Genomic DNA, 16,773 nt, shown 5'->3' on the forward strand with positions numbered 1-16,773 from the left:
CTCCCTGTGTGCCTTCCTCCCCAACCTCGTGCGCCACCCGAGGTGGGCAGGGCCGGGTGCTCCCAGCGCAGGGGCGGGACTGAAGGGACCTAGCTAATTCCCCGGGATGCTGTGTCCCGCGCCCCACCCCGCGGACCCGCCGAGTCCACAGGTCCCGCGTTCCCCGCTGCCCCTGCCCGCGGTCTCAGGGGAGCGCCCGAGCGATGGGCGGGATCTTCTCGCCAGGGCTCCCAGCCCTGTGCCTGCCCCGGGCGGGGCAGGCGGCAGGGGCGGGGGCTCCCGACCTTGACCGGGAAGAGGCTGGGCTGACCAGTGTCCTCTGCCCTCGGAGCTCTTGCCTGGCAAACTTACCGGTTTCCCCGAAATTGGGGGGGCAGGCTGCCCAGAGAGGCGTGGTTGGAACTTTGCTCACTCTGGGTTAGATGAAGGGGAGGGTACGACGAGTTAGTATGTCCTCTGAGGACCAGGAGGCTGGGTCCTCAGGGAAAATGCAGACAAGTCTTGTTGGAGCCCTGGCAGAGGACTCTGGGGAGAGGCCTCAGAGGTTTCCAATGCCGGCTCTGAGACACAGGCTGCAGATATGGATCCTGGAAATACAGGGAAGTGTTTCTGTCCACCAGAGTCCAGTGATGATATGATTAATAGCAGACATTTATTGTGCACACCTGAATTCTTGCTTTGCACACAGTATTCCAGTTAATCCTCAGTATGGAAAGGCACCATTATTATCTCATTTAAGATGGGGAAACTGAGCCTCAGGTAGCATGGGTGTTTTATAAGGATGCTGCTGCTAAGTCGCTTCAGTCGTGTCCGACTCTGTGCGAACCCACAGAGGGCAGCCCACCAGGCTCCCCTGTCCCTGGGATTCTCCAGGCAAGAACACTGGAGTGGGTTACCATTTCCTTCTCCAATGCATGAAAGTGAAAAGTGAAAGTGAAGTTGTTCAGTCATGTCCGACTCCTAGCGACCCCATGGACTGCAGCCTACCAGGCTCCTCCATCCATGGGATTTTCCAGGCAAGAGTACTGGAGTGGGGTGCCATACAAGTACTAAGTTGCAAAAGTAGGATTTGTACACAGATTTATCTGACTTGAGAGCCGAGAGGGTGCTACTACTTGGAGAGATACGTCATGCTCTCCGAGGACTGTGGCAGCCTGAAGAATCCCAGGCTAGGGGCCAGAAAATCCACAGGACCAAAGAATTTTACCTGGGTGTGAACCTCAGTCACCTGCACGGTTTCTTAAAAATACAGATACCTATGTCTTCCTTGTTGGCTCAGTGGTAAAGAATCCACCTGCCAATGAAGGAGACATGGGTTCAATCCTTGGGTTGGGAAGATCCCCTGAAGAAGGAAATGGCAACCCACTCTAGTATTCTTGCCTGGGAAATCCCACGGACAGAAAAGCCTGGCAGGCTACAGTCCATGGGGTTGCAAAAGAGTCAGACACGACTAAGTGACTAAACAACAACAAGGTCCTACCCACAGCAGGCCGAGTCCAATTTTGCAGAGTGAACCCCCCTAGCATCTAGTCAGGAGTGCCTGGAGGGCTAAGACCGTATCTAAGTCATCTCTACCGTCATCTGTATCCCCAGTGGCCTCCAGAGGGGTCAGCTTGGAGCAGGTGCTTTTGTTACCGAGTACAAGTTCACTCTTCTCTCCACACAACATGCCAATTAACCAAGAGATGAGGTGTTGAGGCAAGGAATACCACTTTATTTGGAAAGCTGGCTGACCGAGAAGATGGCAGACTAATATCTCCAAAAAACCATCTTGTGGGGTCTGGGTGCTAGGTTCTTTTATAGAACCAGAGAGAGAAGCAGTGAGGAACTAAGGCAAAAAAGCAGAATAGAGGCAATGAGGAAGTAAAGTAAAAAAGGCCATCAGTCTTGCAAAACATCTCTGGGAATGGCCAGCCTTGGGAAAGGGATATGCTATTCTCGTCTTTCTTACAGCCGTTCACTGGTGGACAGGTTCAGATTATCTCCTAGGAGCTGAATAAGGGCGCTTTAGATTAATAGTCAGGTAGAGGGACAGGGTTCTCTGAGGCAGGCCCTAACGTATGATTATAATAACAAAAGCGATGAAAAGCAAGTCAAAGAAATAGATCCAACATGGAGTCAATTGACTCTCCCCTACAACACTTAAGCGATGTCTGATGGATGAATGGACTTCGTGGGGCAGGGGCTATCACTGGGATAGAAAAGTTTTCCTGAAGGAGACCTTGAATGATGGACAAGTGACCTCAGCCAGGCCTGGGGGAGGAAGGCCTGGAGTTGGCATGTGGTGACCCTGGCCTCAGAGTTTGCAGGGAGCTCCCTGCAAACTTAGACCAGGCCACTTGTTCATTGGAGGGTTGGACAGACGGCCTCAAGCTTGTTGAGCTCCTCAGGACCAGGCCTGGTCACACTGGGACCATAGGTATGCCCTCTTTGGACTAGAGATGCCAAACAGATGAACTCCTCTCCCCTCCAAGTTTTCTTTCCTTAACTCAGGGCCCTTCCCTTGCAGGATATATCAGAGTGTTGGGCAGGGCTTCAGAGAGTTAAAAGGGGAAATGTTAGGACTAAAGTCCATAGCTGCAAACCTGAACAGTGGAGTGGCTGACTGCAGAGGAGGGTGCCTGCCTTCACAGTCATCACAGCCCTTTACCATGTGGCCTAAAGCACGGCCTCCGTTCTCTGAACCTGTTTCATCTACAAGACCTTGCTAAGGGCTTGGGACCTGATATTCCTATAAAACAGGAACAATAATGCCTGCTGGGGGAGGATGCCCTGTGTGATGGTGCTGAGGTTTAGGACTACAATAAATATCAGACCCCTTCCCATTCTCCCAGGGTTTGAGTGAAAAGCAGCTGGGAACCTTACAGGCTCATTGCTCCTCTTGTCTGAACCCCTCAGTTCACTAGGGCATGGCCTCCGTGGTCCCCTTCTCTGTTGCAGACCTGGTCTTGAGCCCAGGTCTCAATCTAGTTTGGGTTATAGAACTTGGAGGTGGGAAGGCAAGGGGTGGGGACAAGGCACACTAGGTGGTTTTCAAACATTTGGCTACAGAAGGCTCACTTCCTCCTATCTGTGCCCCAGAGCTGGGGCCACCTACCTGTCCAACCTGATCTGCTGTTCCCAGGCCTCTGCATGTCAGCCCTTCATGCCTTGGCATACAGCGAGCACCACTTCATACCTGAAATACGATCGTCATCGTCAGTGAATAGTCAGCTCCCCACGTGCCAAGCATGTTATAGGTGTGAGCACACTTGAACCTTCCAACTGTCCTGTGAAATAGACAGTGCTGTTCTCCCAGCCTTATGACTTTCCCAAGAACACATGAGACTCCATTCTTTTGACACCAGATTTGTTCTCCTAACCACTGACTATAACTACTTGTCCAAATTTTGCCTAATTGTTTCTTCATTCAACATCTACTGAGCACTAACTTGGTGTCAGGCACTCAGGACCTGGTTTGAGTCCCACTTCTAGCAGGATGAGTGTAGGTTGTCGTTTATAGTCACACGAAAACCAACACCCTCCACTTATCTCTGAATATGAGTGGGAGAACTGAGGCCCAGGTTCCACAGCTAATGGGAGGAAGCCAGGATTCCAAACCAGAGATGGCTTCTCCCTGAGCTGGAGGTATTGACCACTGCCCTGGCCAGATCAGTGGCTGCAAATTTATGCAGAATCATAAACCCCTGCATTGTCTCTTCAACCCAGAACAAAAGATTTCCCCTGTCCTCAGGCATGGAACACTGTCACTGGAGAATTACCTGACACTCAACTCTTTCCAATCAGTCTGTCCTCATCAGTCACCATTGTCATCTGGCAAAGCCTGCAACAGGTGAGCCCTAATTGGCCTGCAATCAGGCAGTAACTTCTCACTTCCTCTTCTGCTTAATGAGATCCAGGTGGGGTCAAAGCACAGCACATTTTTAAGCCTTTTAGAGCTATCCAATTAGGAGATTAAACTGTGAAAAATGCAGTCTCAAAACTATCAAATGAGTCCAGGTAAATGTAAAGGAGTTTATGGACTGGTGAATGGGCCTCCTAAGTCTTCCGTGGGGAGTAGGCTGTCTTGGTTCAAGTGCAGACAGCATGTTTCCCAGAGCCTGTGTGCCGTCTGTGATGGGAGGACCCATGATTGTAGCAACCAGTGCTTCTGGTGGCTGTCAGGCTGTGGAAAGGGGAGGCCTGTGATTTGACTGGTGGGCTTGGGGAGGTGACAGCATGCCCTGCTGTTGGGGTGAAGGTCTCTCTGAAGGTGAGTCATTCAGAGCTGACAGCTGAGAATGTTAAGGGGCTTCAGGTGGCCCTGTGAGATGGGCCCTCCAGGTAGATTTTGTGAAAGACAGGCTAGCCAAATACAGTGCCTGTGGAGTCACCCCAATGGACCTTTTGAATCAAACAGGTCTGTGCCAAGCCCAGGTGCCCAGCCAGATGTGTACATGGGTCAGTATTGCACAGATACGGTGGGGTGGGGGTCTGCCAAATGAACCATAACCTGGTGTGGGGCTGAGCCTCTCCTGGAGGTCAGAGCAGGCCCTTTGTGGCTGTGTATAGAGATGGCTCCACACTGGCTGGAAATCAGGTGGCGCCTGGAATTTTTAGGGAAGAAACAAGACATGCTGAGCCAGGTGGCCAAGGGTTATGATGAGAGTTCAGGGGGTTCGATCTGGGAAAGCCCTGCCCTCCTGATGTTCCTAGATTAGAAGGCTGGAGGCTGGAGATCTGACTGCTCTGTGAGTTCTGGCTTGGTGGCCTTTGTCCTCTCGTGATTTTGCTGTGGACTTCCTTTGTGGCTCAAATGGTAAAGAATCTGCCTGCAATGCAGGAGATGGGGGTTTCACCCCTGGGTCAGAAAGATCCCCTGGAGAAGGAAATGATAACCTGCTCCAGTATTCTTGCCTGGGAAATCTCATAGACAGAGGAACCTGGCGGGCTACAGTCCATGGAGTCACAAAGAGTTAGACATGACAGAGCGACTAATCAACAACAAAGTTTTGCTACAGCTCTTCTAGAACATCCTGCTCTGGCATGGCTCTGTGTGACATGTGAAGGGAGGGGGAATCACAAGATGGGGGGAGCTCAGGACACAACTAGGGGCTTGGGGAGAACCCCAGGGGGCAGGGCATCACGGCTGGAACCATGGGGGTGCTGCTCATGCCTGGAGGGTTTGCTTTCAGAAGGAAGTGTGGTTTCCTGACAGGGCAGCTTCTCCAAGGGGCTGTGTAGGTTCACAGGAGTGGAGAGCCCTCAAGGAACTTAGAGTCGACTGGGAAGCCAAATGAGGATACAAAATGCTCCTAAGCAGCGGAAGGGAAAGAGTCCAGGGCTGCATGTGGGCGGTGGCCTACAGCAGAACACAGGCCATGCATACAAAATAACAGTTCTAAGATGTACGTTTGGGAGCTTTCATGCTTACTGTCTTACTTAACCATCAAAACAGAGAAGGAAAGTAGCCTGCCCAAGGTCACATAGCTGGTACACGGTCAAACCTGAATTCACACCTAGATCTGTCTAACTAGATCCCCCATGAAGACAGCTGCTTCTGTATTCAGAATGAGGGAGATGGGTGGGGGGCTGTGGCGGGGTGGGTGCCTTGCAGGCCCAAGGGCTCAGGCTAGATCTTCAGGGAAGAGGAGTGTCAATGGACAGAAGAAGTCAAGACTTCAGGTGGAGGTGACGGTACTGGCAGAAGAGGGGGGCAGCGGGGACTGGAAGGAGTGGTGGCAGATGAGTTGAGCAGGGGAAAGCCAGTCTGTGCATTGCTGGTCTAGGCTGGACTCTGGAAACATTCCACAATGCCTCTCCGTGCCTGCCCACAGGGTGAGACAGAGGAGCCCTAGCAGAGAACCATGCAGGCCCTGACCTGTTGCTGGCAATGAGTAAACCTGTCTGGAAATCAGGGTGTGTATTCTGGTCATCAAAGGCCCAGATGCCCATGGTTCCTCAGAGCTAGTTTCCCAAAATCACCAGTTTTCCAACAATTTGAAAACAATCAAAAGTACTTGTCGTAAGACTGAACTTGGCATAGTTTACTTCAATGATACAAAAGCTTCCACACCTCTGGCCTCCCCCTGTGCTGCTGGTGCGGCCTGGCCTCCAGGGTCACTGCACAGACAGGCCTTCCCCGTCCAGGCTATGTCCTCTGGACGGTATTGTCTTTCTGTCCGTCCTTCTGTCTGTCTCTCTGTCTGTCTCCCCACTGGAGAGAGACACCAACTAGCTAGTAAAGATGACTGTGAAGACTTGTTGGCACCGAATGTAGAGAGAATTAGCACTAAGCCAATGACAACCACAGTGATTGCAATAAATTACCTCCTGCAGCAATTGGTAAATTGCCATTTTCTGCAGCCATTATGTTTGGCTTTGTATCTGAGAAGTAAAGGCATCTCTCTCTCTCTCTCTCTCACACACACACTCACTCCTGTGGTGAGGCAGTCTGCCCTGCGTTGGATGACATTTATTCATTTTATGTATCCTGGGTTCTGCTGGCTGTCCTGCCTCAGTTCCTGTAGCAAAGAGACTTGAGTCTGAGCCACTAATTATCACCAGTGAGGTTTCCTCCCTAAACAGGAAGTATCAGGCCAGAGCCATTCGCTCGCAGTGCACTCTGAAACCAAGCATCAGTCACTATCCCGTTCACTCCCTGCAGCCAGGAACCAGAGTGCAGGCTGAGGCAGTGGCAGCCCAGCTGTCCAAGCCCCTGGCAGTCCCATGCCTTCTGAGCATCTGCCTGAGTTCTGTGTTCCAAGCCAAAGTCAGGCAGCTTACGGTCAGGGGGAGACTCCAGGGAGAACGGGTGGCCAGATCACAGTGGGGCTGTCAGGGGACGCGTGCATCAGATCCTCGCATCGGCCTGTCGTGGGTGAGTCTGGTTATAGGGTGCAGAGCCACATGGCCTGGGCAGCATGTGGGGCCCTCTCTCCAGCCCCTTCAATCCTGGGCTGCTTGAGTGTACCCCAGCATCTCGGGGAGCCCCTGTTTTAGAACTGGCACCAAAGAGTATCATCTGGTGATCTTGCCAAAATGGGAAATCTTATCATCTGCACATTAAGTCATAAACCTTTTCAAAGTAAAGGGTTCAAGGATTTATCACACACAGTGCCTTCAGTTAATGTGAGCACTGGCTTTGTGGGCTCTGGTGTGTTAAAAAAAAAAAAAAAGGTTAATGTTTATGATATATTTTTGTGGAAGGCAGGTCCATTTGGGAATTGTAAATTTTACTTATTAGTAACCACTTCTGGGTTGCTTTATCAGAGAACTGCTGCTGTAAGTACTCCAACCGGATTTTTTTAGAATGTTTCAAAAATCTAAATGTTTGTAAAAAGCCCTATAAATTTTTCATTCACTTCTGTTTTGCAGGCAGTGTGGTGATAAACCTCTCTTTTCTGTCCAACCAAACTTGCATATATGTCTTTGTGTGTGTACAGGGTTGTGTGTGCACGCATGTGCACGCACTCCTGCTTTCTGTTATTCTCTTCTGTAGGAACTTCTCAGCCTTCCTTTTAAAAATATAATGATTTTTTAATGATGTCTAAATAATGATTCCAGGCAGTATTACAAGAAATCTAACAGTAAAATGTTTGTTAGAGTCCATCAGAAAGGGAAAATGCCCGCAGAAAAAAAATAGAAACGCACCAATTAGATGTGTGTGTCTGTGACCCAGCTTTTAAACCTGTACTTGAGAGGGCATCTTCTATGCTGTCTCCTGTGAGGTCAGCTGTGGGGGTTTGGGGGGGCGGGCAACTGGACACAGGTAGACTCTCCTTCTTGCCCCCTGGACCCCTCAACCTGAGATCAGGGAGGGAGGGCCAGTGCTGCTGTGGTTTAGAATCTAGGACAGAGGGCAGCCCTGGATCCGCAGAAACAACTTGAGAATGAGGTTGGAAAGTATGGGTTTGGGCAGCTCAGCTGGGCAGAGGGAGAGCAGAGAGGAAGCCAAGCCACCTTAGAGCCCCATGTAGACCAGACGACTGGCTATTACTCACACCCATGTGAATGAGCAGGACTGGACGGGGCTGGGGTAAGAGCCACTTAGGGGCCTTCAGGAAGTCCTGACTTGACGTCAGCTTTCTCTTCTGTAAAATGGAAGCAGTGATACCCTGAGTGTACAAGTCCACAGTTAAAGTCTCTCCACTGTGTGAGTCAGACCCCACCTCATCGTCGCTTCTTTGACTCCTGATTGTTGGTGATGTGGCATGTGCCAGACACTTGCTGGGTACTGGGCTGTGACTTCCCAGCTGCATCTCAGTAGGGAAGGGCTGGCGGACCTCATAGCCCTGGGGAGACCCAGATTTCTACATGCCGTGGCTTTAGGGGCAGTCATGTGGAGGGAAGAAGGAACTAGGGGACTTCCCTGAAAACCGTATCTATTTGCATAACAAGTAGCTGGCTTTGTACTTAGATTGTCTCTTTCAGATTTATAAAATGGGAAAGATTTTGTAGGAGCTGTATTCACTTTACCAGACTGGGAAATGTGAATTATTCATATCAAAGTGTATTCATTTTAATATTAACATTAGCACATGGGGAAGGGCGATGGAGATTTAAGGAGGCTAGGAACTCTACCACCATCCACCCCTTGGGCCTCTCAAAGAAAGTTCCTACCATTATATGCTGGTTCCATCCTGTTAGCATGCTGCAGGCAGCCAAGAGGACCAGGGGAGGGAGGTTAATCCTGCCTCGAAGAGGAGGTAGGGTGAGGGCTTCACAGAGGAATGGCCTTTCTGCTGGACTTTGAATTTTGTCATTTTGAAGGAAAAGACTTTTCAGGCACAAAGATTAAGTCTATGACTTGATCAGGAAAAAGCATAAGGAAGGATGTCCAGAGTCAAGACCATAGGCCAGGTGGGTCTTGATTGGGAAAAGCCAAGGAATTCATCTGCCAGAAGCCACAGCTGTGCCTCACCTGCCCCAGGTACTGTTCCCTGATGGAGAGGGCAGATCGCTCTGAATGGTTGCCACCTCCTGGCTCAGAGATTCATGGACCCTGGAGCCATTGGCCCAGCATCCCTGAAGCCTCCTTCCCTGGGTTTGTCCTTACCAGGCTGCACCCTAATGTGTCTCAGATGTGGTGTTTGATTTCCTACTTTGGCCAGAGTTGCACGAGCTGAACTGCATCATTCTGTTTCTTTGCAGTGTGTGAGTGCAGCTATGCATTGGTCTTCTGTGTTACTAAGTTCATCGAACAGTGAAATGTCTGGCCAGTTCTAACAGTATAAGCAAGCTACAGTAGGACTTCAAAACTCATCATGTGATTTAATCCCCTCTGGGCAGAGGAGGACCCCAGCTAGGTGCTGGGGTGAATAGCCAGGGCTCATTCCCAAGCACACTCTGCCCTCGGGCACAGAATCTAGCAGTTAAGTCATCCAAACCACAAACATTGATTGAGCATCTACATGGTGCTAGGCCCCAGACCAGATACTAGAGACACAGAAATGAGTCCAAAGCGGCCCCTAGTCTGGCGGGGTGATAAACGAGCAAACCGGTATGTGTGGTCAATTGTAATGTGACAGGAGTGCAGACTGAGTCACGGAGCACAAGGTGCCCCTGTCCTTCAGGGCCCAGGAGGAAACCAGGAGGTGCTCCCAGGACCTCCCGGACCAGTTCTTTGGGCTCTCAGAGACTTCTAACAAAAGTCAGAGTTCTGTGTGGAGCTGGCCTGTGGCAGGTGGTTGGGATGGAGTGGCGTGACAACCATCCCCACACAGAGCAGTTGGAGAGTGAAGGCTGAGTCCCACTGTCTCTAAGAGTTCAGAGGAAGAGGCCCCTGAGGGTCAGTTTCAGGCACCCCAGAGGCTTTCTGGAGAAGGTGGCCCATCAGCTGGGCAAAGCCAGGAAACATGCACCCCAAACCCAAGAATCTGGCCATGTGAGGCAGGCTGAGCTGCTTGGCCAAAGTCTGAGGACCTGCCCTTTCCCTTCGTCTATCCTCCCCAGGGGCAGGGGAGCCCCCAAGGCCAATGGGCCCATTTCTGGATGTGCAAAGGTACATCATGGCAAGGGGAAAGGGTGGAGGCAGCAACCAGCCACAAGACCCATCTGGCCCCAGGAGCTGCAGCACCAAGTGTCCCTGGAAAGCGAGAAGCCATCCAACCCCCATCGCTGAGGCGGCAGATTTCAGTTGCCGCTGCCTGACAGCCTCCAACCTGGCTGGCTTAACCGGTCCATAGGGAGCTGGCTGCCTCCACATGCCAGCACCCTGACCTCACTGGGCAGAGGCAAGTGTTCCTCCCTGGCTCCCACAGTGCTGGGCACGCCCTCATTCAAGCACTTTTCTCCTGGCCATGGGGTGTAGCCGACCTTTCCCCTAAGAGCCTCAAGAGGACAAACCGTCTTTTTAGCCACCTGCCAGAACACCTGGAGAAGGAAATGGCAACCCACTCCAGTATTCTTACCTAGAGAATCCCATGGACAGGGGAGCCTGGTGGGCTGCTGTCCATGGGGTTGCACAGAGTTGGACACGACTAAAGCGACTTAGCAGCAGCAACAGCAGCTAGAACGCCTGCTAGGTACACAGTGGGTATTCAGACCAGGGTTGGCAGGACCAACCTTTACGTAAAACCACACAGGATGTGCACTGCACAACTCCAGAGGGCACTGTTCGCATGGATCGCAATGTAAACGGTGCCCCTGGGGTTGTGAGCACAGGGCCCCTTGCTAGCATCTTCCCTGCTTTGCGCCACTGGCCTTGGTGCTGACCACCGGGACTTCCTCCCTCCCCCTAGCAAGCAGCACTGACCACCCTCCTGCCTCTGTGCTGACGGTGGGTAGTGATGAACTGTGCAAGTGAGCATTTCCTCCAGGCCTGGCTGTCAAATCCTAGTGAAAGAATACATGGATATGGATATGACTTCAGGCCATCTGAATTCTTGGTCCTTCAGGAAACTAAGTCTTCTGGGGAGATCACCCCAGTTGATGTGTTGGGGGCTCCTGGGTCCACAGGATCCGTGTGGTCTCCTGGTTTCACTACTCTCTTCTCCCTCAGTGGGAGAGGTGACCCCCTGCAGTGGGCCTGGTGACCCACACACAGTCCGGGGAGGGGGCCATGGGAGCAGTTTGCCTGGAGGGTTCACCTCATTGGCTGAGTGGGCAATACCACTATAGCCTTGACCGCCTTCTCTTTACCAGAAAGAGCCAGCTTTGGGAGGCCAAAGTGTGTGCAGGGATGGGGTGCACCTGGCCCTCAAGACTGAAAGGAGTATAAGAAGAGTTAATGATACCTGGGGTCCTGGGGGTCAGGGAGGCTTAATGAAGGAGTGGCCTAAAGGCTAGGCCTGACTATAAGAATTCAAGGAAGAAGTCAGATCGGAAGTGGTTCTTACATGCAAGTAATTCATTAATTCACTTGCCCCTCACACAGACCTTTTGTGAGCATCTGCTGCAGTGTTTTTAGCCTGTGGTCCTAGGACCAATAGCATCAAAAATCCTGGGGATGCAGCCCAGCAGTAGGTTTTTGCTTTTGTTTTTGGCCGCGCGGCACTTGGGATCATTTGTTGCAGAGCACGGACTCTCTAGTTGTGGTGTGCAGGCTCAGCAGTGGCAGCTCCTGGGCTTAGTTCCTCCGTGGCATGTGGGATCTTAGTTCCCCTGAGCAGGGATTGAACTCGAGTCCTCTGCTTTGAAAGACTGATTCTTAACCACTGGACCACCAGGGAAGTCCTGCTCAGCAGTATGGTTTCTTTTTTTTTAATACATATATAGTTTTATTAATTTGTTTGTTTTTGACCATGCTAGGTCTCTGTTGTTTCCCTGGCTTTTCCGTAGTTGTGGTGTACGGGCTTCTCATTGCGGTGGCTTCTCACTGAGGAGCACAGGCTCTAGGGCTCAGGCTTCAGTAATCACAGCACCTGGGCTCAGTAGTTGTAGTAGAATATGGGCTTAGTTGCTCCATGGCATGTGGGATCTTCCTGGATCAGGGGTTGAAACCCATGTTCCCTGCATTGGCAGGCAGACTCTTCACCATGGAGCCACCAGGGAAGTCCCACCCAGCAGTATGTTTTACCAAGCCTTCCAGATGACTCAAGTGTAGCTCAGGATTGACCTAATACATGCGAGGCACTGGGCTAAGTGCTGGGACTACAGAAGTGAATTTGACTGTTCTTGCCCTTGGAGTCTGGGGAGGACAAAGGCAGGAAAGAGAGATCCTGTCAGTGCAAAAGGGCTGTTCTCAAAGAGCATGAAGGCAGAGTGGCTGCTGGTGGGGTTTGATCTAGGAGCTGGGGTTGCTGGTAAGGGCTGCTGGTGGCCTGTCAACACCAGTGCCTTGAGCTCCATCCCTGGGAGGGAGCCTGGTGCTGAGACTAGCAAAGCCCGGTCCCTTGGTGCCCTGCCCCTGACCACCAGCCTCTCTCCACTGTACCCCTCCCTGCTCAACTACCCCCTGTTACTTCTTCCTGAGCCCCAAAGAGCAGCATGACTTTTCCTCCAATTGTCTTAGTGAGAAGTACGTGCAGATATCCAGACCATTACCTCAGAGCGTATTTTTAGAAAACTTTAGAGTAAAATTTTCCATTCAGCAGAGAACACCATTTATTGATTTAGGTGCATTTATTTCTGCTTTACACAGATCAAAGGTTTTTAAAAATCCTAGGCAGAGAGGAACAACATGAAACTCATATGAGTTCTAACAGGCTCAGATCGTGGCACTTTGCTACCTCCTATAATCCTTACTATGTTTCATTAAAGTAAGTGACATCACTCCATTGTACAGATGAAGAAACTGAGGCTCAGAGAGGTAAAGTGACTTGCCAAGGCCACCCAGCTCGTAAGTGGTACAGCTGAAATATAACCCCATAACTGCCTATATTCTTGCTGGCCCAGTTTGCATTTTCCTAAGGTGACTGATCCTGAGTAAATCCAAATGTTTTACAAGACCACACTCTGCTAGGCAACCTCCCAATGACCACTGATGGCTCTCAGGGGCCGATCTTCTGCCTAATTAAGGAAGGGATGAGTTTGGTGGGGAAAGATGAATGTGTTGGACCTAATGCAGGCAGATTGGCAACTGTGTGCTAGTTTCCAGCTGCAGGTCCTTATATAAACCCTCAGCCACTATGAGGAGCCGATGATGCCTGCCTGTCCCCACTCACTGGAACACACGTGCCCTATTCGCTGACCCATCCCAGGAGCTGGTAGGTGAGCCTCAGGCCTTAGCGCCCTTCCTTGCAGGCCATCCACTGTGGCTCTGGAACAGCTGTCTGCTGACATGGGGTGGAATGCAGAGAAGTAGTTGTGTGGGCAAAAGCTGCAAGGCCCATTCAGAAGCAAAGAGGACTGTTTAGCCCATGGTACTATCTGCCTTTGGGGCTTCCGAGGTGGCTGAGTGGTAAAGAATCGCCTGCAATGCAGGAGACATGGGGTTGATCCCTGGGTCAGATCCCCTGGAGAAGGAAATGGCAACTCAGTTCAGTATTCTTGCCTAGGAAATTCCATGGACAGAGGAGCCTGGTGAGCTACAGCCCATGGGGACGCAGAGAGTCAGACACAACTGAGCGACTAAACAACAGCAACCATCTCCCCTACAGCAGTAGTTAATAGTGTTGATTACATAAGCCTCACTTTTCTACATGTCCTGGGGCTTAGAAACCTCAAATTTTGGGAACAACTAGGAGATAACTTGGGAAGGTTGCAGAGTCACCAACACTGATGTCACAAAATCCATGCATTAACTCATGAGCAGTCCTTAAACTCTCACCAAAGCATGTTTGCTCTTAGTTTACACTAAGTAACAGTAATAGTAATAGTATTAGTAATAGTAATAGTAACAGGCTGTGTAGTGTCTCAGGTTTTTTTGTAACAACTTTATTGAGCTATAATTCGTGTACTATATAATTCATCCATTTAAAGTAAGCCACCCAGTGGTTTTTTAGTATATGCACAGAGCTGTACACCCATCACCACAATCAATTTTAGAACGTTTTCATCACTCCAAAAAGAAACCCTGTACCAGTGAGCAGTCACTCTTCATTTTCCCCACCCCCGTCCCCCCCGCCCCCAACCTTAGCTCCTGGCAGCCTCTCATCTACTTTCTGTCTCTGTAGACTTGCCTGTTTCTAGGCATTTCATATAAATGGAATCATACAGTATGTGGCCTTTTGAGACTGGTTCCTTTCATTTAACATAATATTCTCCAAGTTCATAATGTTGTCGTGTGTATTAGTTCTTCATTCCTTTTCACTATGAATGTTATTCTGCTGTGTGCATGAACCACGTTTTGTTTATGCATTCATGAGTGGCGGCCATTGGGGTGTTTCCTCTGGGTTTATTGTGAATGTGCTACTGGGAACATTGGTGCACACATTTGTGTGTGTATATATGCTTTCATTTTTCTAGGGTATCTGTGTTCCTACAAGTGGGATTGCTGGAGTATATAGAAACTCTGTTTAAATTTCTGAGGAACCTCCAGGCTCTCTTCTCCAGCGGCTGTACCACTTTACTTCCCCAATAGCAGTGGATGGGGGTTTTGATTTCTCTATATCCCCACCAACAATTTTTATCTTTGTCTCCCTCTTTTTTTTTTGGTTAAGCCATCCTGCTGCTGCTGCTAAGTCTCTTCAGTTGTGTCCGACTCTGTGTGACCCCATAGACGGCAGCCCACCAGGCTCCCCCATCCCTGGGATTCTCCAGGCAAGAACACTGGAGTGGGTTGCCATTTCCTTCTCCAATGCATGAGAGTGAAAGGTGAAAGTGAAGTTGTTCAGTCGTGTCCGACTCTTAGCGACCCCATGGACTGCAGCCTACCTGGCTCCTCCATCCATGGGATTTTCCAGGCAAGAGTACTGGAGTGGGGTGCCATTTCCTTCTCCAATGCATGAAAGTGAAAAGCGAAAGTGAAGTTTCGCAGTCGTGTCTGACTCTTTGCAACTCCACGGACTGCAGCCCACCAGGCTCCTCCGTCCATGGGATTTTCCAGGCAAGAGTACTGGAGTGGATATAAAGTGATACCTCATGGTTTTCTTGATAATTTGCTTTTCCATGGGGGCTGATCATGTTGAGCATCTTTTTGTGTGTTTCTTGAAAACCAGTATATCTTTGGAGAAATGTCTACTCAAATCCTTTGCCCAATTTTATATAGGCTGTCTTTTTAATATTGAGCTCTAAGAGTTCTTTATATACTTAGAAACAAGCCCCTCATTGGATATATGGCTTGCAAAATTGCCCTGTCATTCTGTGGGTTGTCCTTTCACTGTCTTGATAGTGCGTCGTCTGTATTTCTTGTCCACAGCCAATTAGCAGGATCTTGGAGGGCTTTAATTAAGAGGCAAGCAGGCTGACAGCTGTGATAAATGTCCTGCCAGTGAGGGAGGAGGTAAGCCTATAACACAGTTCTATAAAAGCAAGACGAGACTCAGGAACATCCCTTCTTGCGGCTCAGGTTGATCTCTGGGTTCTGGGTGAGGATGTGCTTGCCTTCTCTCGAAACAGGCACTGCATTTTGGAAGGATTTCTGCCCCCAAAGGACAAATAGAGTAAGTTTTGAAGCTGGAAGCTCCTGTGACATGTATCTCTAGTCACAAATATGCATGGAACATCTGCAATGTTTCAGGCACAAGGCTGGGTTTTAGAAGTCGGGTCATGGAACAAGCATGGTGATCTCTACCTTCTCAAAGTTGACTGGGGCAAGGCATGGGGACGCCAACAGACAAGGACCTAGAGAAGCCCCCTAGGTCCCTAACCACAGGCAAAGCCCAGGTGTGTACCAGGCTCAGCTAATCCATGCCCACTGAGGGAAGCCAGGCGGTCTTCCACCATTTCACAGATGAGGAAACTGAAGGAACTTGTCCATGTCTACTTGTGAGGAAATTGTCAGGATGGAACCTAGAGTTTCAGCCTCTGAGAGCCGTGATCTTCATCTCTATGCTTTTTTAGTCTTTTTTTTTAAGTTCTGGGTAAGAATTTGCATTTTCATTTATGACTTGCCAGCTCCCGGGTGCTGGCTGTGGACACATATACCCTTTGCCCCAGGGCCACGAGCTATCTGTGGATCCCTGCTCTTCAGCTCCTGGGCCTTTTCTTACACAGGCTCATCTTTCTAGAAGGCTTTACTGAGCTCAATTGCACATCTTTCAAGGCTCAGCTCAGGCCCACCTCCTGCAGGAAGCTGCCCAGCTGCCCTGTCTGTAGGCAGGGTCCTCTCCCAGGGGACCGTGTTCAGTTGCCTCTTGTGCATGTCACTCCGTGGGGACCCCAGTGTCTGGAGGGTGTGAACTTCCCCAGGGGTTGTCAGGGATCATCCCTGGGAGTGGGAAGAAAACTTAGAGCTTCTGTTTGTTTTTAAATTTTTAGCCTTATCTCTTTACATTTATGTGTGTTTATATATGATTTATTCTGTATATAACATTAGAGTGCACAAGTCATACTAAAATATACTTAATTTATAAATAAATAGAGCAGTTCTGGTTTGATCCCTGGGTCGGGAAGATCCCCTGGAGGAGGGCATGGCAACCCACGCCAGTATTCTTGCCTGGAGAATCCCATGGACAGAGGAGCCTGGCGGGCTACAGTCCATGGGGTCACAAAGAGTCAGACATGACTGAAGTGACTTAGCACAGCACATACATAGAATTACAGGAATGTAAGCCCCCCAGATTTAATGTTAAAATTTTAAAATAAAGCTTGAACACAACTGTGGGCCACTTGAGGGCAAGAATTGTGCCATATTCCTCTTGCAGTCCATGAGGCCAGAAATGTTAGCTAAGTTAGCCTCTGCCCTGGGGGTGGAGGGGGTGGCATCCCAGGTGGCCTGCAGACCCTCCAGCTGCAGGGTGCCAAGCTGGC

General features: G+C 50.1%; 1 protein-coding gene across 4 annotated transcripts in view; it reads left to right on the forward strand.

The window, feature by feature from the left end:
* The window catches only part of STEAP3 (STEAP family member 3, metalloreductase), a 51,986-nt gene that overhangs the window by 5,803 nt on the left and 29,410 nt on the right, over positions 1-16,773 (forward strand). The window contains exon 1 of one of the 4 annotated variants that reach the window (XM_010860784.1): positions 2,579-3,832. The exons of 2 other annotated variants lie outside the window; for them this stretch is intronic. Coding sequence is in view for 1 of the 2 variants with exons in the window: in XM_010860781.1 (XP_010859083.1) it covers positions 6,709-6,859 (151 nt within the window). In the remaining variant the exon portion in view is untranslated. Of the gene's footprint in view, positions 1-2,578; positions 3,833-6,135; positions 6,860-16,773 lie in introns of those variants that run through there. One more of the 4 variants, XM_010860781.1, reaches the window with a different exon arrangement.

This window comes from Bison bison, unplaced genomic scaffold, assembly GCF_000754665.1.
Source record: "Bison bison bison isolate TAMUID 2011002044 unplaced genomic scaffold, Bison_UMD1.0 scf7180017864471, whole genome shotgun sequence".
NCBI classification, from domain to species: domain Eukaryota; kingdom Metazoa; phylum Chordata; class Mammalia; order Artiodactyla; family Bovidae; genus Bison; species Bison bison.